This window comes from Arvicola amphibius, chromosome 3 (assembly GCF_903992535.2).
Source record: "Arvicola amphibius chromosome 3, mArvAmp1.2, whole genome shotgun sequence".
NCBI classification, from domain to species: Eukaryota; Metazoa; Chordata; class Mammalia; order Rodentia; family Cricetidae; genus Arvicola; species Arvicola amphibius.
The window spans coordinates 82,865,706-82,888,442 of record NC_052049.1 but is presented as its reverse complement, the minus strand read 5'-3'; the positions used below and the strand labels follow the sequence as shown (position 1 = coordinate 82,888,442).

The 22,737-nt window shown below is 40.1% G+C and overlaps 2 protein-coding genes and 1 long non-coding RNA gene across 7 annotated transcripts in view; 1 reads left to right on the top strand and 2 right to left on the bottom strand.

Annotated features, from left to right (window-relative positions):
* The first annotated feature begins 419 nt into the window (after window positions 1–419).
* On the top strand, window positions 420–18,720 carry Cep57 (centrosomal protein 57). Of its 3 annotated transcripts, none has more exons than XM_038322471.1 (11): window positions 420–686; window positions 3,365–3,521; window positions 6,280–6,459; window positions 6,834–6,955; window positions 8,540–8,656; window positions 9,180–9,257; window positions 11,792–11,902; window positions 13,127–13,204; window positions 15,793–16,028; window positions 16,680–16,824; window positions 17,641–18,720. In XM_038322471.1, the coding sequence occupies exons 1-11, from the start codon at window positions 642–644 to the stop codon at window positions 17,872–17,874; spliced, it is 1,503 nt and encodes a 500-aa protein (XP_038178399.1). In that variant the 5' UTR covers window positions 420–641; the 3' UTR covers window positions 17,875–18,720. The 3 variants fall into 3 exon arrangements, with proteins under 3 accessions (XP_038178399.1, XP_038178401.1, XP_038178400.1); XM_038322473.1 differs by lacking the exon at window positions 420–686 and adding an exon at window positions 948–966; XM_038322472.1 differs by lacking the exon at window positions 420–686 and adding an exon at window positions 1,016–1,153.
* Window positions 17,583–20,896, bottom strand: LOC119809576. Its single transcript, XR_005284648.2, has 2 exons — window positions 19,253–20,896; window positions 17,583–17,779 (listed from the first exon to the last, which is right to left on the bottom strand). It is a non-coding gene; the product is annotated as an uncharacterized LOC119809576 (long non-coding RNA).
* Window positions 20,897–20,907: 11 nt separating this feature from the next.
* Mtmr2 (myotubularin related protein 2) overlaps window positions 20,908–22,737 on the bottom strand; it is a 65,335-nt gene continuing 63,505 nt past the window's right edge. For all 3 annotated transcript variants that reach the window (XM_038322468.1, XM_038322470.1, XM_038322469.1), the window contains 2 exons: window positions 21,517–21,693; window positions 20,908–21,117 (listed from right to left, as the gene is read on the bottom strand). In XM_038322468.1, coding sequence (XP_038178396.1) covers window positions 20,956–21,117; window positions 21,517–21,693 — 339 coding nt within the window. In that variant the 3' untranslated portion in view covers window positions 20,908–20,955. The remainder of the gene's footprint in view (window positions 21,118–21,516; window positions 21,694–22,737) is intronic.

Sequence of the window (22,737 nt, the reverse complement as noted above, 5' to 3'; positions counted from 1 at the left end):
TGGGCGGGGCACCTGGGCCCTTGGGACACAAGTCACGAAGCGCCGCTTTTTTCAGCCATCGGTTTCCATTGGACCGTGTCACTAAGGCCCTCCCACTCCCGTCTGCCATTGGCCGGAAGGCCATCACTTCACCTCGGAAGGCGTGGTCAGGAGAGCGCCCCGGAGTTTGTTGCTGGGGTGCTGATGGCGTGTCTGCACTTTCCGCTCGCTTCCCTTGGCCGCCGTCACTCGCCCCAGCGGCCGCCGGGCGCTCTAGCGACCCCGGCCTCCGCGCCCTCATGCACGACACCAGCCCTGCCCAGAATACACAGTGGAGGCCGTCGGCTCACAGCGTCGCCGTCCCGCAGGCTCAGCGGCGCGCTACCTTGTGACGTCACCGAGAGAGGAGGCGGGCTCTAGCCTGCCGCCAGAAGATGTCCCCTTTCCCGATTGGCTAATGAAGACGTCTGTCAGGACGAGGCGCTCTTTCAGTGCTCGCGGAGTGTGGCGTCCCTGGAGGGTGTGAAGCCGAGGCCCCAGGCCGGTTCGCAGCGCGCCCGCCCTTTCCATCTGGGGCTCGACTTCGGCTCGCCCCCGGCGGGCAGCTGTCGAATTCGGAGGAGGAGCTCGAGGACGGCGGCCCGGGTTGCGCAGGCGGGAACATGGCGGCGGCCTCGGTGTCGGCGGCTTCTGAGTCTCAGTTTTCGGTAAGCAGCGTGTTCTCTGGGTTCCGGCTGGGCCGGGACGGCTCTCCGGTTGTCTCACTTTTCTGGTGTCCCCGGATCTGGCGTCGGCCGCACTGCGCGGACTGCGGGTTCCCTCGGGGGGCTGCACCTGCCCGCCTCCCCTGCCACCCTGAGCTCGCTGGCCTTGCCGCTGGCTCTGTGGAGCGCTGTCCCGGCTGGGCCGGTGCGCTCGGGCCTGTGCAAACCGAGCCGCGTGGTCACGTGAGCGTAACGGCCCCGCTCGGTAACCCTCGCGGAACAGGTAGAGTTGCGGGTGTGCGGCGTCCCGGGCCCCGGAGTGCGACCCTGGCGGCCGGAGCCCGCGCTCCCGCTTCCTTCGGGATCGCTAGGGCGCTGTGGAAATTGCTGCTTTGGAGAAGCTAGCGCGGGAATTTAGTCACTGGCGTTTGTGAGAATCTGTGGCGCTCAGTCTCTTGGAAAACGCTCTAGTAAGGAGAGAATTCAGTGGAGAAAGAACTACCTATATCCACTACAGCAACATCTGGGGCGTTAGGGATTCAGAGTATGCTATGGAGAAAGAGCCATGAATGATTTGCAGAGATTAGATTGGGGCGAATGAAATGACTCTCAGTACAAGGGTTTTGTACAGAGTCAGTGCCATTTGTTTTGGTATGCTCGTGAGGAGCAGATTGGTAACTAACCAAGAATTTAGTTATAGCCATCGTATGGAGGTTATGAGTGATTGAGTCTGGAGTTTTAGATTCAGACCTCAATTCCATATTTAACTTTAAAGCTACTGGCAAATAAAAATTAAGAGGCCTGAGATTAGAAGAGAATTTTTTTAAAAAGAGAATCAGTGTAAACAAGAAAGGAACCTTGAGGACCAAGCCTTGGGGAACTCTGACATTTAATAAAAGTGGGAGGAGAGATGCAGGAAGTTTATGAGGAGAGACCTAGGAAAATTATTGCTGCCCCTCCACTGAGTAAAGTGCTTAGGTAAATGATGACTGTGATCCATGCTTCTGAGAAAGATTATTTTACTTAAAAATTTTCATAGTTTTCTTGGTGTGTGCAGCACATGCCACAATTTACTCCTGGAGGTCAGAAGACAGCTTTGAAATTGCCCCCTTCCACCTTAGTGGGTTTTGGGGGCTAACTCAGCTCATTATGCTTGTTCAGCAAGCACCTTTATCCACTGACCTAGACTTTGCTTTAAAAACTCAGAATCAGTCTAGTGTTTAGGAGTCTTGCAGTCCAGGGAGAGGTTTTGTCTTCATCCTTTCAAGGCACTGGGAAGTAGTGGAGAGGGAATAAGAGGTACCAGGAGGGGTTTATTTATAGGTGCTGAAAGGTGACAACGAAAAGTCATGTTTGCTGCTTGCTTTGGAACACAGAAGGGCTTTTTCATGGGTTTTCTATTTAGAACTAGCTGGTTATTTGGTTGCAGTGATAACGTAACTAGATTCTGCTGCTTCTATAAGGGAACTCTACAGTAAAAACCACTAGCTTATTTTGAGTGTTAAATGATGGGACTCTAGCAGTTTCTAGCTAACCAATAAAAACCCAGTGTTCTCTTTTTAATTATATACAAGATCAATGTATGGGACAATTCATGATGCTATATAATAACAATGATGATATTTTTAAAAATTAAAAACTTTTTTTTTCAAATTACCTTCAAAACCTCAGTTTGCCATTGGATTTTATTTATTTATTTTGCTATTAGACTTCTCAAAGGATAAATGTTAGTGCCTGAGCCCATGTTACACAGGTGTAGAGCTCTCATTTGATCTTAGGCAAAAGGCTGAGAAGTGATCACACTTCTGTGACCATGGCTCTTTTTCTACCTTTTGTAAGCTTGTTGCCCCTTGTAGTTTTCATAGCAACAGTGTGTTTTTTAATATCTTTTTTTGAGTCCATTGGAAGTTTGTATTACTGTAGCACAAAAATACAAATTTTCATTATGTATGTATTTGGATTTTTTTTTTTTTTGTTTAGAAAGCGGTCTATTGTAATGCTTTGTACCTACAGACTACACTAATATTTTAGCAATAAAGTTCTTCAGAAAATTGAAAATTCTAGTTTGTGTGGCATTGTGTAAAGAATTAGATGTGAGAATTCTGAACAGCTGGCAATCATCCTGTCTTCCTAAGCTCCTAGCATCTTCATTATTTCCCTCTTCACCACAAAGTCACCTGCTACTAAAATTCCAGTTTACATTCAGGGCCATATAGATTTGTGACAGATGGTGCATGTGAAGAAATAGTTTTGTATGAGAATATATAAGTCTGAATATTTTATAGTAGTTTCCTTTTTATGCTAACTAAATATATATTTTTTTTTAAAGAAAAGAACATGCTTTCTTTAGGGAGATTTTTGCTCATTATAAATATTTGGCAAATATACTGTTTATTGAGGATAGAGTAATTCAGCAATTTGTACCTATCTGATCTGAACAAAGATTTGGCTTGCCTAAATACCTGTATTGAGGTTGTTGTGAGCATGATTTTTTTTTGCCATGTGGCTGTTTAACCCAAAACGTTGTATCTCTAAACAAAAATCAATAGAGGCTGGGTTCTACTGTGATATCAGTACGCTGTTTTTCTTTTCTACTGCCTTTTAGAGAAACATGCTGTGTTCTCAGTCATGAGTATTTGCTTTAAATGTCTGAAATGTAATTTCATTATCTTCTTTTTCAGAACATCCTAGCAGAACCATCAAGGTCTAATGGAAATATGGTTCGTCATTCTTCATCTCCATATGTATTATATCCACCTGATAAGCCTTTCCTTAATAGTGATCTGCGGCGCACCCCAAATAAACCCACACTTGCCTATCCAGAAAGCAACAGCAGAGGTAACCAACTGTAACAAAGTAAATGTTATTTGTTTACTGGTTAGTTTTAAATTCTTAGTTTTGACCTCTCTTGTTTTGAAATTTGAATAATATATATTTCCCCTTTATTTCTGTTAATTTATAGAGCTCTTCATATTGGCTGTTGAACATTATCCACCAAATCATGGAAGCTAAAATACTCTGAGTCACTTAATACTAGTCTGTCATCTCCAGAAATCAGTCAGGAACCTAAGTCTCAGGCAGGGGCTGGAGAGATGGCTTCGAGGTTAAGAGCACTAGCTGCTCTTCAAAGAGAACCTGGGTTCAGTTTCCAGTGCTCACATGGCAGTTCACAACTGTAACTCGAGTCCCAGGGAATCTGATACCCTCTTCCAGCCTCTGGGCATTGGACATGCACATGGGGCACAGATGTACATGCAGGCAAACACCCATACCCATTAAATAAATACCTTTTTAAAAAGACACAGTCATCATGTAGACAGCACTGATTAGACTCTCAATTATATTTTTCTAAAGAAGACAAACATTAGGAGGCTGTGTGTGTTGTGGGCCAGGTCCTGAAGGAGCGTGAAAGGAGGTAGGTGAACACGATTGAGGTACATTACATACGTACATATATGAAACTGTCAGAGGATGAACAAAACTAATACTTTTTTTTTAAATGTCAGGCTTTTTGGCACACTTCTATTCCCAGTGCTGTGTGCCAGAGACAGACAGACAGATCTCTGGGGCTCACTGTCTTGCCAACATAGCCTAATCAGTGAACCTCAGTTGTGAAAGACGTTGGCTGAACAAACACCATTACCTGAGGAATGGAAACCAAGGCTGACCCCTGGCTTTGGCATAGTTCCACATTTGAGACATCTGTTGTGTGCCTGTTGCTAGGGATACATGAACAAATACATGCTTGCCAAAGAGAGGTACCAACAACAGACCAGAGAGATGATGATTCCATCCTTAAAGACAACTTTGATGAAGCAGTGTGTTTATTTTGAGCTTCCTAGCTTCCTCAGATGAGCATGGGCAATTTACAGGTCACTAAGAAAGTGTCTCCCTGGAACTGACAGTTATTAGCAACCTTTGAGAGCTCTCTAGGGAGAAGGGCCTTGTATCCTGCTCTTGAGCTGCTTGATAAGCTTTGTGAGCCTCCTCACCTTCCAGGAGGAAATGTTAGGATACCTTTTTAGGGTCTTTTGTGAATAGGCATAGCTGCTCTGATTTCAGTGTGTCCTCCAGAGGCTAAGTGGTTAACGACATTTAATACTGTACTTTGAGACTGTCTTAGTAAGTGCTGTATTATTGTGACAAGACACCATGACCCCAGCAACTCTTATAAAGGAAAGCATTTAATTGGGACTCACTTATAGTATCAGAAGTTTAGTTCATTGTCATCATGGCAGGGAGCATGGTGGCATGCAGGGCAGACGTGGCACTGGAGAAGTATCTGAGAGTTTTACATCCAGATCTGAAGGTAGGAGGAAAAGAGATACTTGGCATGGTGTGGGCCTCTAAAACCTCAAAACCTACCCACCAGTGACAAGAAACTTCCTTCAGCAAGGATACACCTACTCCATCAAGTAGTGTTTTTGGCCAAACATCCAAATACGTGAGCCTATAGGGGGCATTATTATTCAGACCACACTCCCAGGCCCCTATAAGCTTGTAGCTATATCATAATGTTGCAAAAATGCATTCAGTTCAACTTCAAAAATCCCAATACTCTATCACAGTCTCAACACTGTTTAAAAGTTCAAAGCCTCTCCTGAGACTCATGGAAATCTCATTGTACCCTTTGTAAAATCTAAGTAAGAAGGCAAGTTATATCCTTCACACACACAGTGGCACAGAATATATATTGCCATTCCAAAAGGGGCAAGGGATTATAGTGAGGAATTGGACCAGAACAAGACAGAAACCAGCAAGACAAACTCCACATTGTGCATCTCATGTGTGTGACATCTAAGAGATCTTCAGATTTCCAACTCCTTTCAGCTTTGTTGACTGCAACACACGTCTTTCTTGCTTGTTCTACTCCCTGTTAGGAGCTCTTCTTGGCAGATATCCCATGACTCTGGCATCTCTATCATCTTGGGATCTCCAACACAATCCAGGTTTCCCCTTCACAGCTTCACACAGTGCTTTCCTTTATAAGTGTTGCTGTGTTCAGGTACAACCCTGACATATGCTTGGCTTCCGTAGCTTTCCTTAGCCTCAGAGGGGGATTCTACAACCCCTTAGATTATAAAGCCAGAACTACACAGCTGTACACAATGGTGGCATACAGGAAGACGTGTTGAAGTATCAGAGTTCTATATACAGTTCTAAAGGCAGCAGGAAAAGAGAAAGACTGGGCCTGACTTGGGCTTCTGAAATCTCAGAGCCCACCTGCAGTGACACACTTCCTCCAGCAAGGTCATATCTACCCTGACATGTAGCACCATTCCCTGTTGACCAAGCGGTTGTGAATTTATGTATGATTAGCCAAGACTCCAATTGGAAGACTTTTGAATTAGGAAATAAGGCCCTGTTTTCAGAGAGTGGTCTCCCATTGGACTTGCCAGTCTTCTGAACTTTTCAGAGCTGAGCTCCACGGCTCACATCCATAACCCAGCCCTTGGGAGACTAAGGCAGGAGAATTACTGTGACTTTTGAGTCCATCCTAGGGTACAGAATAACACTCTGTCAGAAGAAAATTTCTTTTTTTGTGAGCTTCTCTGTGTGCATTGTTAACTTAAGGTGTGCATTTTATACTTGGCAGCCATATTTTCTGCTCTTAAGAATCTTCAAGATAAGATTCGACGCTTGGAACTGGAAAGGATTCAGGCAGAAGAAAGTGTGAAAACCTTGTCTAGGGAAACAAATGAATATAAGAAAGTACTGGATGAACAGATACAAGAGAGAGAGAATTCAAAGAATAAAGAATCAAAGCACAATCAAGGTTTGTTTAACCAAGAAGGAAACTAAGATCTATCCAGATGTAAATTATTTTAGAATTCCACATTGTGATGGTCACTCTTTAGCCAAGACAGAACTACATCACAATCAGGCGTTATTGTGAGGAGACGTGACGTCATGCTTATTGGCAGTGTGTGACTTCATAAGTCACCTAGAGAGGTTTCTAGGACTACTGGGAGGGGCTGGCAGTTTTGGAGGGCTGCTGTTTTTGCAGTACTGGGGCATACTGAGCAAGCACTCAACCACAAACCTTACCTCTAGCCCACGTATGTACTGTAAGTTCAGTTCCTGTATACAAGCTGTTGGAACAAGCCTCTGTGTTAGCTAATTACTACTTTTTGTGTATATTCATTTTAGAACTGACATCCCAGTTGTTAGCTGCAGAAAATAAATGTAATCTTTTAGAAAAACAATTGGAGTACATGCGAAATATGATAAAGCATGCAGAAATGGAAAGGACATCTGTCTTAGAAAAACAGGTATGACACCTTCCACATGAAATGAATAATGGTGACAGATGATTAGTAGACCTCAGAGAGGCCTGATGGCACTGCTATTAAAGCCTCATGCTGAAATTTTTTAGGTTCAGTGTAGTAGATAATGGTTTGATTGACTCTGTTTATTATGTATGAATCTTATACTTGGTATACTTGTGCTTAAATTTCAAAAATAGTCATGTCAGTGTCTTTTAGTCTGTATTATCAAATGTGTAAATAACCATATGTACCTCTGAAATTTACTCTTTGTAGAATTCCTTGCAGTTAAAAAAGCCTGGTAATTAATTAGTTTATTGGAACAGGGTCTCATAGAGCGTAGGCTGGCTCATTGTGTTGTGATGACCTGGCCCTTCTCATCTTCTGACTTCATCTATAAAGTACTGAGATTACAGGCACACACCATTACACCTAGTGTACGTGATACTGTGGATTGCACGTAAGGCTTTCTCTAGTGCTAGGCAAGCACTCTACCAGATGAGCTATGTGCCCAACACTATGCTTGTAAAATTTTAAACAAAATGGTTTTCTTCTGTTGCGTCAATAGTCTTTGTATTTAAGTAACTTGTCATTTGTAGAGGATAATTATAACATCGGTGTCTGATATTTTTTAAACATCCTTTTCATATGGACAGTTCAATCTTATTATGCAAAACTTGACTTCTTACGTGCTTAAATGCATAATCTGCAGTTGTAAAAGAGAAATACTATTTTCTAGACTTACATGTTTAAGCAGTTACACAGCAGAGTTGGGAAAAATGTGCCACTGATTAATCATGTTACACATCTTTTCACAGTCTTACTGCTTGGATTGTTTTATTATCCAGAATTCTTTTGCATAATTAACCTCTTGTATAATTATTCTCTTGTATAATTTGAAGAAATGTCAATGGCATATTCAGATACTTAGTGTTAGGCTTTTCCAAATATATCCATTTAGTATATTTGCCCATTTATTTTGATTTGTTTATTGTGAAACTGTTCCTTAAGTATATGGGCAGTCTTTCCAAATCAGACACCGAGTTTGAAGGAAAAAAATATATTTTGCATTTAAAGGAATAAATGCATACAAGTTCTTATAGTCATTAAGAGATTACTTAATAGGACCAGACTAACTGGAAATACTTGTGCATTTGTGTTTGTGTCCAGTAAATCCTCTATCCCAGGGTTTAAGGATACATGCCTTTACATAAAACCTTATATAAACTATTTGGTAAAGTACTGTATTGAGAATAATATTCCAAGGCTGGTGAGATGATTTAGTGGATAAAGGCACCTGCATTGATGCCTGAAAAGCCAGGTTTGATTCCGGGGAGCCACATGGCAAAAAGAGGGGACCAGTTCTTACAAGATGTACTCTGATATCCAAAGGCACGCTATGCATATACATACAAAATAAGACCCAGATCATCAGCACCCCTAAGCTTTTGTGTTCTGTTTCTAGAATTCCTTTCCATATCCAGCAGGTCTGTGAAAGAACAGGCAAAGTACATAGAATTATGTTGGGTGTGTGGTGTGCTTAAAACGTTTTAATCATCTCATGTAGTACATTTTGGTGGTGTTTCTCAGGTTTCCCTAGAAAGAGAACGGCAACGTGATCAAACCCACGTTCAGAGCCAGCTGGAGAAACTGGATCTTCTTGAACAGGAATACAACAAGCTTACCACAATGCAGGCCCTTGCAGAAGTCAGTGCACATGACTTTTACTTTTACTGATGTAGAGTGCTGTGGTTGTCACTATTTGTTCATAAATGTGGGTATTTATAATGCAGAGGTCTTATACAAAGTCTTTAAAAAGAAAGTAATCTGAAAAGGAATGTTGACATTTTGTAATCTTGGTGGCTGGACATAAGGTAGCTCTTTTTGAAAACAGTGAAGGGTGTAATGTTTTTCATACTTAAAACTTGCATCTTATAATTTTTCTGAACTAATTTTACTTTTGTGTTTTACTTGAAAAATTAAAACTACTGAGTGGAGATTTAGATTTGTCTTTATGCCATATTTTCCTTTATACAAATTGTGTTCTTGGACATAGATCTCCCCTCCCCATTCTGGCCACTTAACTCATAGCTGTTTCACTAATAACTATTAGTTGATCTGTTGGCCTGAGCCATTACCAGAGTGAACTAACATGCTTATTTTCACTATTCTTAAAGCTCTACAAAAAGATACTTTTAACCATTATCTGTTTTGATATTCTTACCACTAGAAAAAAATGGAAGAGTTGGAATCTAAACTCCGTGAAGAAGAGAAGGAAAGGAAGCGTATGCAGGCTCAGGCAGCAGAGGTGAGTGGAATGATGAGCAGGTATACGTGTTTTATTAGTAGGGACCAATTATGCATGAGCACCAGATCCATAAGTAGACCTCAGATAGCTTTGTATTGGAATTAGGAATGTAACTTTGCAAAGTAAAATTTGAGCAGTTCTTTGGATGTTTTAGATTACACTTGGATTAGCATTTTTAAAACCTGTGAGACTGGAGCTGGAGAGAAGGTACAGAGATCAAGAACACATGGTTGTCCTTGCAGCAGACCTGACTTTCATTATCAGCAACCCACATGGTGACTTTAAACCGTCTATAACTCCAGTTCCAGAGTCTGACACTTCCAACCCTGGGGCACCAAGCACATTCACATACATAAATGCAGGCAATTTTATAATATATAAATCCATAGACATAAAAAATACTTGTGAGGTAAAAACATGTCAAACACATGTATTCATTACATCATTAGGTTTGATGAGCCACTCGCCGACCATTGAGTATCCACTTTAAGAGTGTGTCTTGGGTCGAAGTTATAGTTGAAGGATTGATTGCCCAGCATTCATGAGACACTTGGTTCAGTACTCAGTACTGCAGCAACAAAACTGCTGCTTTCCTTGAGGCTGTTAAGATACTGGGACCGAAATTAAGGTAGTTGCCTGCCTTAGTAGAATGAACGAACTCTGTTCTTTCCTAGTCTTGAATTTTATCCTATGTGGTGGCTAGCCACCTGGTGGTAGAATTGTGTAGATGATTCAGGACATGAGTTCATGTATTCCAGCCAAAACTGCATTATAGAGGGCACAGTGAGGATAATAAAGTCTTACTTAGATGCTAAGATAAAGTAGTTTTATATTTTAATTAGTTGTTTGGATATTTCCTAGATAGTCTCTCTTTTGCAACTTCTTTAAGATGATGCTAGTATTTTAATTTTTATCATAGTAACCCACAAAGCAGAACTTAGAAGTTACTAATGGACCTATTGTAGTTGAGCCTGTGGCATCTTGTCTTAGTGTCCTGTATTCTCACTGCTGCTGATGCAAGAATAGAAATATTACTCTTCCTTCTAGTGCTTCTTTGAATCATTTATTGGTTGGGTATGCCTACTTTTTTTTATTAAACCTGATATGATTTGTAGATTTACTTTTTCTGTGTGTTTGTTAAATGGCCACTTAACCATTTTTGATCACTGTTTTAAGATGTCTCTGCTCCTCACATGTAATATTACAAAGGTATGGGTTATTCTTTATTAAATTGGATAGTCTTTGTATGCTAGACAGAAATCTTTGCAAATTTATTGATTGATGAATTCTTGTCAGTTTGAGTTCTGATGGTGAATGCTGTGCTAGTGGAAGGCAGGTGGAGGAGGAAATGCATTTCTGTATCTTGCTGGGTCTGATTTATAATACCTTGAAAAGAGTATTTAGCCCTCCAGAGCCTGGGTTATAGTGCTAGGGAAATCAAACAAGAAATGATAAAAAATAAAAGCTTTTTAAAAGTCAGGCACGCATAGAAGACATTCACTAGAAAAACTAGATCTGAGCTAGAAAAGCAGCTCAGAGTAGTCCTAAAGTGGTTCATTTGTTCTGCTGTTCACACCTGTTGACAGTGTAAGTATTGCAGAGGGATGGCATCCTGTGCAGTTGTGTCTCGTCTAAGTATTACTCAGTATGTCCAAGTGTGGCATGCTCCTGAGGATAGCGAGCCCAGCATTCCACTGCCATGACGACCCTGTCCTTAGAGTGCATGAGATGAGGAAGGAATGTTCTGGTTTTAGTATTCCTTGCATTTCTTCCATTACTTGTGCTATTTCTTTAAAAGTCAGTCATAACTTCTTTTTTTTTTTTTTAAATAAATACATCTTTTTTTTTTTAAGATTTATTTATTTATTATGTATACAACATTCTGCCTCCATGTATGCCCGCCCGCCAGAAGAGGGCACCAGATCTCATTACAGATGGTTGTGAGCCACCATGTGGTTGCTGGGAATTGAACTCAGGACCTTTGGAAGAACAGGCGGTGCTCTTAACCACTGAGCCATCTCTCCAGCCCAAAAAAGTCAGTCATAACTTCTAAGGAACTTTTTCTCAATTGGAATTTTTAAGCTCTTTAAGGGGAGGAATTTTACCAAACTCCAGACTACTTTTAATATATACAGATACAAAATAACTACAGATTTTTGAAGAGCAGGGCTATTGAAAGATAGAGAAAAATGCAGCTTCCCCCGACTCCCCCCCTCCGGCACCCCCAAGATTTACTTTTATTTTATAGATATGGGTGTTTGCTTGCTTGTCAGTTTAGAGCTACATGTATTCCATTTAATTCCTGGAGTAGAATTTGCAGAGTAACTACCAGTAGTGGAACAGTGCTTCCATGCAAGGCATGGCCGACTGTAGCTCAGCAGATCACGTAAATGAGACTAAAGACGTACTCTAAAGCCATGGCATTTCTACCAGTGAGATGATTACCACTCTAGTTAGAGACTTTTATATGGCACCTCAAATGTGAATGATAGCTTTTATTTTGCATCATTAACTCCATGCTAATTTTTTTCTAGCTGCAGACTGGTCTAGAAGCAAACAGACTTATTTTTGAAGATAAGACAGCTTCATATGTTCCAACCAGCAGTAGAAAAATTAAAAAAAAGAAGTCAAAACCACCAGAAAAGGTATGGAAACTGAACCAATCACAATCTTAAGTCCCAATTTTGTGTAATAATGTATGCCAACAACACTCGAGCCACATGGTTTTAGAATCTTGGGAGAGTGAGTCTCTTTCATTCTTAGTTTCTGTACTCAAAGCTGAAGAGAAATAAAATTTACTTGTGAATTCTTTTCCTGGTAGTAAGGGCCTATATGAAAGCATTGGGAACTACAAAAGAACATAAACATATTAGGAATATTCAGCTGTGTTCATTGCTTTTATGATGTAGGTATGTCTTCTATCTATGTGATGATTTCATTGGTTAATTAATAAAGAAACTGCTTGGCCTAATAGGCTAGAACATAGGTGGGTAGAGTAGACAGAACAGGAAGAAGGAAGTGAGGTAGATGGCTCAGACAATTGCCCCGCCTCTCCTCTCTGGGGCAGACTGCCGTGCCTCTCCTCAGGGAGACAAATGCGATGAAGCCAGCCGCCAGGTCAGACATGCTGAATATTTCCCGGTAAGACACCGCTTGTGGTGTTACACAGATTATTAAATATGGGTTAGTCAAGATGTCTGTGGTGTTACACAGATTATTAGATATGGGTTAAAGCAGGAGATGTGAGAATTAGCTAATAAGAGGCTGGAATTAATGGGCCAGGCAGTGTTTAAAAGAATACAGTTTGTGTGTTATTTCGCGTGTAAAGCTAACCATGCGGGAGCCGGGCAGGATGAAAAACAGGCCTGCCCGCAGCTCCTCACTACACTTTTATTACCTTTTACTCTTAAAATGCTTTGTGAATAGTGTTCCTCTACTTAACTCTGAGGTCTGTTTTGCCAGTCATCCCCCCCTCCCCCCATTCAGGCTTCAAGTATAAAAGGCGTGGTTTGAATGTGAAATGGTGTGAAATGGCTCCCATGAAGTCACTGGGAAGCAGTCCTTGAGATTTTTAGCCTGGCCCACTTACTGTCCTTTATCTCTGCATTTTGACTCTTGTCCAGTATGATGAATACCACCAACCCCAATCTTTGCTGTCAAACTTTTTCCATGATGAGTTCTATCTTATCAAACTGTGGGCCAAATAAATTATTCCTTCATAAGTAGCTTCTTGAAGCCTTGTTTCTACTTGGTCACAAGCAGCAAAAAAGTAGCTGGTACAGCTAGGTACCCAGTAGTTCCACAGTGAGCTGATGTCTTGGGTTAGTTCACCAAAATAAATGAAATGGCTTTCTTTTATCTCCTTCCAGAAAGGTTCTAAGAACTGTTTCGGTGCACAGCCACATTACAGATTGTGCTTAGGTGATATGCCCTTTGTTGCTGGAAAGGTGAGTTATGTAGCTATTGATTTTCATGTGTGTCTTTTTTCCCCCTTTATGTGTATGAGTGTTTTGCTGGCCTGTATGTGTACCATCTGTGCTTAATGCCCAGAGATGCCAGAAGAGGGTGTTGGATCCCCTGGGACTAGAGTTCCAGATGAGCTGCTAAATGGGTGCTGAGAACTGAGCCTGGAATTCCGCTGGAAGAGCAGCCAGTGTTCTTACTGGCTGAACTATCTCTCCAGCCTGTTTTAATCTTTATTGCACATTTTATGGGATATTAAAAAATTGCTTCTGCTTCAGCCTTAGAACTTCTGGGATTATAGGTATGAACCACCACCGTACCTGGCTCTAGGAAATCCTTTTAGAAGGCACAAACTACTGTTTATAAAATCAAGCCAGGCAGTGGTGACGCACGCCTTTAATCCTAGCACTTGGGAGGCAGAGGCAGGCGGATCTCTTGAGTTCGAGGCCAGCCTGGTCTACAAGAGCTAGTTCCAGGACAGACTCTAGAAACTACAGGAAAACCCTGTCTCTAAAAAACAAAAACAAAAAACAAAAAAATCAACTCAAAGAACAGACTTTCTCCTGAGTCTTAGTATAAGCCTCTGTAAGTTTGTGTTAATTTGTGTTTATTAAAAACATTTTGTTTTCAATGTGGAAAAAAGGGAGGGGGCATTGATGGATCTGGAAGTCAGAGTACAAGTTGAAGGCAGTTCTATATTTCCACAATAGCTTCAGGCTTGTACAGAAAGAGTGCTTTCACCTGCTGAGCCATCATACTGTTTAATTTTGTAGAGATACATTTACCCTGTTTCACCTGGCAATATCATTCTTTGTCCTGTCCAGAGTCACACCCATTTTGTTGTCTTTGGTAATTTGAGTCACTAGAAAAGTAAGACTGTTAGCCCAAATTTTTCATTACTATATTCAGTCAGAAAAATAGCAACAAAAATTATTCATTGTATATTAAAGTATACATACTGTTTGTGTGTGTGTGTAAGTTACTGGCAAATTGTGATTATTTTGATTATCATTAGCCACCTTTGCATTCCTAGGATCACCCCACTGGGTCTGATGTAAGATTCCTTTCCTAATGCGACAAACTAAAGTTAGTCAGGACAAACTCAAACTAAGCACTTACAAGGAAACATTTTTAAGCAATGAGCATATTAGGGCTTAAATTTTTCCCACAAGTCTGCATTTTAAACAAGTTGTGCTGATGGCTTAATGGAGCTCAAAAAGTCCAGCCAACTATTGATTCATATTTCCCATTGAAAACAAGAACTTTGAGACAACTATCAGGTTTTATTCCTTCTGTGTTTATGCTGTGACAGATATACTTCAGTGCTTTCTACTATTCAAAGGAAGCTGAGCATGGTGTGCACCTCAAGATATTTGCACTTACAAAAACACAGATAGTTATATTATGATTCATAACAGAAACAAAATTACAGTTAGGAAGTAGTAATGAAATAATTTTATGGTTGGGGTCACCACATATAAGGAACTGTATTAAAGGGTCGCAGTAGGACCTGGAAGAAAAAGTGAGTACATAAAATAGACATGCAGACACATAGAGTATTGTATAGTAAGGTGGCTTATTTATTTCCCGGCTGCCTGCTAGCTCAGACCCAAACGTAACAACCATATTATTTAAATCACTCTTTGGCCCATTAGCTCTAGCTTTTTTTTATTGGCTAACTCTTACATCTTAATTTACCCATCTCCATTAATCTGTGCACCACCACGAGGCCGTGGTCTACCAACAAAGTGTCGATGTGTCTGTCTCCAGAGGCGGCTTCATAGCTTCTGTCTCCACCTCCTTTCTCTCAGCATTCAATTTAGTTTTTCTTGCCTAGTTCTGCTCTACCCTATCACAGGCCCAAAACAGCTTCTTTATTAACCAGTAGTATTCACAGCATACAGGGGGATCCCACATCCAAGTGTGTTGTGATAAACAATGATAGACAGGTATAAAAATTGCCAGTGGGCTGTCTGAGAAGTGGACCAGTTAATCTCCCAGGCATTTAGAAATGGTATGTTTAACTAGGCTTTAAGGCAGGGTATGAAAGTGGCTTCACCAAAAAAATAGCATTTGCAAATACAGTTTGCTCACAGAATTAAGTCAAGAGACTGTAGAGGGTTGAGCAGAAGTGTAGACTGTGCTATACATGTATAGAGCCATTTTCTCTGTCCTAAGGAGTTTGGCTGGTTGGGAGCACATCACAGAATTTCAAGAAGAATGAATGAATGATAGGGGTGGAGCTAAGAACACAAGGCCAAGTCAGGAAGGCCAGTTGGGGTGTTTTTGGTGGTGTTTATCTTCAGTTTTAGATGAGGTCTTGAGCCCCTATGTAGCACAGGATGAACAATTATTGGTCCCCTTGCTGCCACCTCCCAAGTGCTGGAATTACAGGTATGCACTAACACACCCAGCATATATGATACTAGACATATGTGTGTGTGTGTGTGACACAGGGTTGACAGTATAGGACGTTTGTGCCTTAGACTTCAGAGATGGTTTACTTTGCCCAGGTTAAGAACTAGAAAATGGGAATAGAGGATATTGTTTTCTTAACTTACTTTCTCTTTAGTCCACCAGTCCCAGCCATGCTGTAGTAGCCAACGTTCAGCATGTCTTGCATCTGATGAAGCACCACAGTAAAGCTTTGTGCAATGATCGCGTTGTTAACAGTGTTCCCTTGGCAAAGCAAGCTTGTTCCCGAGGTAGCAAGAGTAAGAAGCCAGTGACACCTCCTTCCAGCAGTGTCAGTGAAGAGCTGTCGGATGTCTTACAGACACTACAGGATGAATTTGGGCAAATGAGCTTGTGAGTTTTAAGTTTTTTAATTTAAAATTACATTTGTCTCTAAAATCTTTTTTAGTTGCTTGAATTTATTAATCCTAATTTTGTTAGCAGGTGTTGAGCATAATCCTTAAACTACCTCAGTGGCGAGGAGTTATTTTAAATAAACGTAACTGACATGGCTACTGCCTCCCTTTCTAATTTTGTTAGACCGGTAATGCTATGTGAATGTTAATATTTTTTAGGGTTAGCAACTAATTTAGGACAGTTTAGAAACCAGTGTCCTCCTGTAGAATTTATTTATATGGAATGTTGATGAAGAAGAAAGTAAATAAAAGTATATTAGTCTACAACCCTGGATGAACACAGACTTGTTTGTATTATTTATTTTTATTTATGTGTATAGCACATGGGCTGGTGACCAAGGAGGCCAGAATATAGGACACCAAAACCCCTGGAACTGAAGTCACAGGTGGTTGTGAACCACTTATGTATCAATGTGGTGCTGGAACTGAATGAACTCAGGTTCCCTGGAAGAAGCAGCTCTTTGTTAAAAAGCAAAGTGGGTCATTTTTTAAAAAAAAATTTTAATGTTGAATTCCATACCGAGATTTAAAGGATATAATTGTTAAAAATGAGAAACTTAAGGAAGCTGCACTTGTGTTTTATTTGTAGTGATCACCAGCAGCTTGCTAAACTCATCCAGGAGTCACCGACTGTGGAACTGAAAGAAAACTTGGAGTGTGAATTGGAGACATTAGTGGGAAGAATGGAAGCAAAGGCCAACCAGATAACTAAAGTTCGAAAATACCAAGCCCAGGTAACTCCTTTTCCTCACTTGTTGGTCATGATTAACTTTCCCCCCTTGGTCTATATTAATTGATGATGCTAAGGTACGTTTACTTGTCCAGACTATTCTTGAGGAACAGTCAGTCAGTCTGTGTTACATGGTTTAATAAAGAAGTGTTAATTCTCACTTAGGTTTCATATAAGTCTTTACTGAATATATTTAACATCTTTAGCCTTATAAATTTTAACTTATGGATAAATTTAAATGGTTGAATTTGACTAAATTAAATTGTCTACAACACACCTAGAGTTTTTCAGTTTTCAACATAAGTCTTATTAAATATGTGAAAAAGTAGTATGTTTGCTCATACCAAAACCTACTTCAGCTTTGCCCACTTATTCCCAAACTTCAGTTGTTGTCAGTCTAGGAACTGGACTCCACCTTTGTTCTGGCTCTGCTCCACAGTAATCTCAAAACCACAGTCTAGTTCTCTAGTGAAAGCCCTGATGAGGTTTATTTAATGTGAGTGCACTTCCTCCTACCTTTACTTAGTGTTTTTACATACTTAAGTACTAGAATACTAAATGATTGATGATTTCTGCGGGTTATATGCTTAAAAAGAAAAAAAAAAACCTTGCCTAGAATGTATCATTTGAATGTTAGAGGAAGATTATTTAAGGTATTGGTGCACTCAGGAGGCAGAACCAGAAGGATCAAGAATTTAAGACTGTATATAGCAAGTCAAAACAAAGACTGTATATAGTGTGTCAAAAACAAAATACTTGAGCTAAAAGAAAATGTTTTTATTGAATTCGATTTTTTTCCCTGCCTTGATTATTTGGATAGCTGGAGAAACAAAACATAGATAAGCAGAAGAAGGAATTAAAAGCTAACAAAAAGACTGTCGAGGAAGAAGGAAACAGCAGCAGTCGCTCATCTGGAGGCACAAGGACCGCAAGTAAGAAGGATTTTGCCAAACACAGACCTGGAGAAAAAAGCAGGAAAAATCTTCAGTTACTGAAGGACATGCAAACCATACAGAATTCACTGCAGAGCAGTAATCTGTGTTGGGATTACTGACACCAGATCATAAATGATGTACCTTACTGGATAGAATTTCCAGGTTTCATGCTTGCTAATGTTGCCATTACTAGCAGGTATTAAGGGGCCCAAGCTTCATTACAATCTCTTGTGTTTTGTAGCACAACTAAATGGAAATGGAGTTTTACAGCCTGAGAAGCTGTGCTGTTTCTATACCCTGTATACTGCACTTTGTAAACAAATGACCAGTTTTTTACCCGTGGGTGTATTTTTTAAGTAGGAATATATGTAAATTGGGTTTGAAAATTTAGAATATGAGGCTCTCCCCATGGTCAGTGCTTGAAAAGTCTCATTTTTAAAATCTTCCCATGGCATGAAGTGACCACTACTTTTCCCCTCTCCAGATACCATTAAATGTACTGTTTCAACTACTGATAGAGGTTTTCTGTATTTAAATATTTATTTATTTATTTAAGAGGACTTTGTTTTGTTCTACTTTTTGGTATTTCAGATGTTGATTCTGAAAGACCAAAACATTTTAAGTATGTTACTCATGAAATATATAACATCTTCATGAAACTAGAAACAGTTGTTAATGAAATAAATGAAATATTGGAGTAAAGAACTAGGAGGGGATGTTGTGAAATGTACATGGCTGCAGTTTTTAGACAATACCTATTTGTAATCATGTTATTCGTTAAGCACTGGCTTTTAATCTTGACTCTTAGAGAATCCCATTGCTTTTAGCATATACAATAAGGGTAGTGTGTGAACTGAGCACACACAACTATCATTATATCAATGTAAATTATACTTTTGAATAGATTGAAATGTTAAACTTTATAAATTTGGTACTGAAATCAATAAAGCAATTTTTAAACTTCACTTAGTAGCCAGCTAACAAAGGTGTCATTTGTTGTACAATCTCAAGAGTGCATATTAATATCCTGATTGAGAAACAGTATTTGGTGCATGTTTGTCATTCTCCTGCTTTCACCTAAGCCCAGTATGACTGACTGTATTAGACAGGCTGGTAAACATGCTAGCCATATACTAAAGGAACTGAAGTAAAGGTTATGGATTACAGCTTAAAAGCATGGACTATTCATGCTACAATTTTCTAGTTAAAATTCTCAGAGTCATTACATAGATTGAGATTTTTAAATCTGAAATTGTATATAAACTTTACTTGTGTGTGCAATTTTCTAACAAGCAGGTTTGCTGCAACAATGAATGACAGCAGGGAGTCCATAGACCCCAGGAAGGTGAGAAACTGCTCTGATGACATGGTAAATATTACATCTCAACCACCACGTCAACTGTTCCACTTATGTTAATTCATATTTGAATATCATGACATTAAACTATATAATTGTCATTTGAGTGGTAATGGCTCCAACTCCTGATTAAATCTTACCAGCTGGATTCAAACTGGGCTTTGGGCTTGAGCCTGCTTCAGTTTCTTGCGTGCTCACTCACAGCAGAGCTCCTTTGTACTCTGTACAAGATGCCAACAAAGGAGTGCCAGGAATGCAGCTGGATTCCACATAAAGTGCTTTTAGCGTGCAGACTCCACAATGAAGATTTCTTGGAGATCGTAGAAGACATCAGAAGGTTTTGAAGGGAAACACAACAGAGTTTCACTTATATTCCTCTGGCTTTTGAGTGATTGATTGTATGACCGTCTTTAATGTCTGCATCTCAGCAGCAACCCTTTGTGCCATACCAAGATGATGAAAGTTTCCATGAGGGAAACAGTCTGGAGAGGAAAGTGTGAACTACGATAGAAACCTTACCTGAATACTGGTTAGTAACATAAATAATCCCTAAAAATTTCCATATCAGACCAAATCATTTAGTATCAATTTTGTTAATACTGGATATGCTGGGGATATAGCTCAGTAGTATAGCACTTGCCTAGCAAGTATGAGATTCTGGGTTCACTGTCCAGACAAGCAAAAATAAAAGGGATGGGGAGACCTGTGTGCGTGTGTGTGTGTTCTAGAATCAACAACAGGACGATAGTTCAGTGAATTAGTGACTGAGAAAAGGGTTGTTTAGGTGTCAAGGACAGATGGGCTCAAATTGAATTTTCTAGGTAGTTGGATTGGGGGAGATACTTTAGACAACTGTGGACAGGGACAAAGGTTGAAAGCATTTAATTAAAAGACGCAGTGGTAATAAGCTCCTTTGTTACAGTACATTACATATGGCTCTTATACAGAGTACAATAGACACCAGGAGGTCAGTTGTTCACACCAGCACCCAACTCCGGTGAGTAGAGAAGCAAGGCTTTACTTGCTGGTACTGAGATTGTAAGTCTTTACATGCAGTGTGTTCTTTGGTAAAGTGTTCGTGTGAAATTTAAACATAGCACTAAAGTTAGACTTTCAAGGTTTTAAAATACTGTCTTAAAACTTGCCAATTAGCATTAAGATAAAGTTGTGTAATAGTCTCTAAAATGTCTTTGTTGATGTTAGTGATAAGCATACGAATGGAAATTAGTCTGAAGGTGTGGGATGTCCTTTGAATTCCTGGACAACAGCTACTGCTTTGTCTCGTCCCCCTCCCACAAGCACATATAGAAGGCGTCATCCTTTAGTAACTGCTGTTGAAAATACCGTAATTACAATGTCAGCAGCAAATTTTAACTACTGATATGTCATAATAATTTCTATATTAAATACCACAAAAATTAGGAAATTTGAGAAGGGTGATTTTGATCTGACATGTCCAACAAGGCCCAGCACATATGCTCTTGGGTATAAGAACAGCTGCTCTTGCTTTTCTGCTGCCTAGAGATATTACCAGCTGCTCAGTTTTTAAAGACATTTTTGAATTAAAAACTTGTTCCCATGGGTGGATACAGGATTCCAGTACTTTAGTATTCTTTGGGTGGCTTAAGATTAGTGTCATACTTTAATTACAAATGAAATGATTTCCATTGTCACCTGCACCGGACGTTTCTAAACTCATCTAAGAGAGACTTGAAATAAATACAGCATCTGAAGGTTTCTCCCATAGATGGGTTTAAAACACAGAAGGTTTTCTACCCTAAGCCCGCTAAAGGTGCTGTAATGTTGAATTCCTGGCAACGATGCCCCTGACCTAATAGTCCTTTCATACAACAGTTTGGACAGGAGTCACACACTGTGCAGGAGAGCTGGCTCTCTCTGAAGAGGAGGTTGAGCGGTTGGAAATTTCTCTCTGAAGTTCCTCTACTTTTCTCTGAAGCTCTGCTCTTTTGGCAAGAAGTTCTTTGTATCTGTTGTGGATAGGTTCCTGCAAGAGCAAACAAAATCACTGCAATAGGAATCCCAGCCAACCTCAAGATCTTAACCATTCTCTGTGCTTTATGACACTGGCTTTCTCAACAGTTGGACAGCCCCAAACTTCAGTTCCTCAGTGGACTTAGATTCAGGTTTTACTGACACCACTGATCTTTCAATGTCCGTGTTTTTAACTACTGTGCACCATTTAGTTAAAATTCTTCAGGACTATCAACCTACAGTTTTTAGGCTTTTATAGTTATTTTCTTGAAGATGTGTGCACTTGAGACAGTCTCCTGACTGTCAGATGCAGTGTCTGCGACTCTGTGGATTATACTCAACTAATGAACAGAGTGGGGGTTGTGAGTGGGACGGACCTAGTAGAGTAATACTGTACACTGGAGGTCTGTACCTGTGGTTTCATCCGGGGGTTCCACCTTATGTAATAGCCTACCCAGAGTTCTAGGTGGCGCATGCTGGCTACTGGGTAAAGGACATGGTTGGAGTAGCTCCCATAAAGAGGATTAGTGAAATCTTCCAGCTGGCTGTTTATGTAGGACCACAGTGACACTGTCCTCTTAGGAAGATTCTGCAAGAAGGAAAAATAGGTAAGCATTAGGTGAAATTTGTGCAGTGTTTTATGGTCATTAAAATCAACACTAGAGGAAAGGACTGACCTACTGTAATAAAGTTACAGTTTATGTGAGGCACCCAGAAATTCTAGTCTTTGCAGATTGAAAAATACTTGTACATAAAGCGCCTCAGTGCTGGAGATAAGATGAAAATTCATCTACATGGGGTAGTCCAAAACATCAGTTTCAGGGCATCCAATACCCTCTCTGGTATCCCACCACACAAACATTTTCACACACACACACACACACAAAAGTGCTCCGTATGTTTAAAGCGGTACTGTTCACAACAACCAAATTAACAACTGAAAGGCTGGTCAACTGATGGATACGCACAATGGAAGATTATCTGACCATGAAGAGAAAGTGAGTGCTATGATATAAATGTTGAAAAGATACTAATGCAAGGAGCCAGATATGGAGGTCACATGGTGATGGTTCCATTTAAATGAAATGTTCACAAAAAGCCCATCTATGGAGAAGTCAGGTTAGTATCTGCCCAAACCTGAGAGGATGTGGACAAACAGGTATGGGTGACTTTGTTGTGAGGAAAATGCTCTAAATTAAATGGTGATGGTCCAAATTCTGTGGTTATACCATTAAATTATCACTTTAAAAGAGGGTTTGTGGTGTTTAAGTTGTATGATTAAGACTTAAGGGTGGTGTCTCAAAAGACTGACAGTAGTTAGAAGACTGCTGTGCTCTACTTGTGATTATCTAATATCCCATTCCATATGGAGAGCATATGCACAGAAACACATTCACTACTAGCTATACCTGCAAGGTACAGTCTAAGAAGCACTTAATTTTCACAAAAGTTAACACTATTTGCCTGTTTGACAAAAACAAAAATGAATTTGCATGATGGGTATTGTGAGTCTAACATCTAAACTTGGTAGCAAGGCTTTTCATTCTGAGTACTATCCCAGAATGACCTATTATCTGACAGTATTCAGAATAAAAGTTGATGTTGCATGGTAGGTGCTACCAATACCACCAAC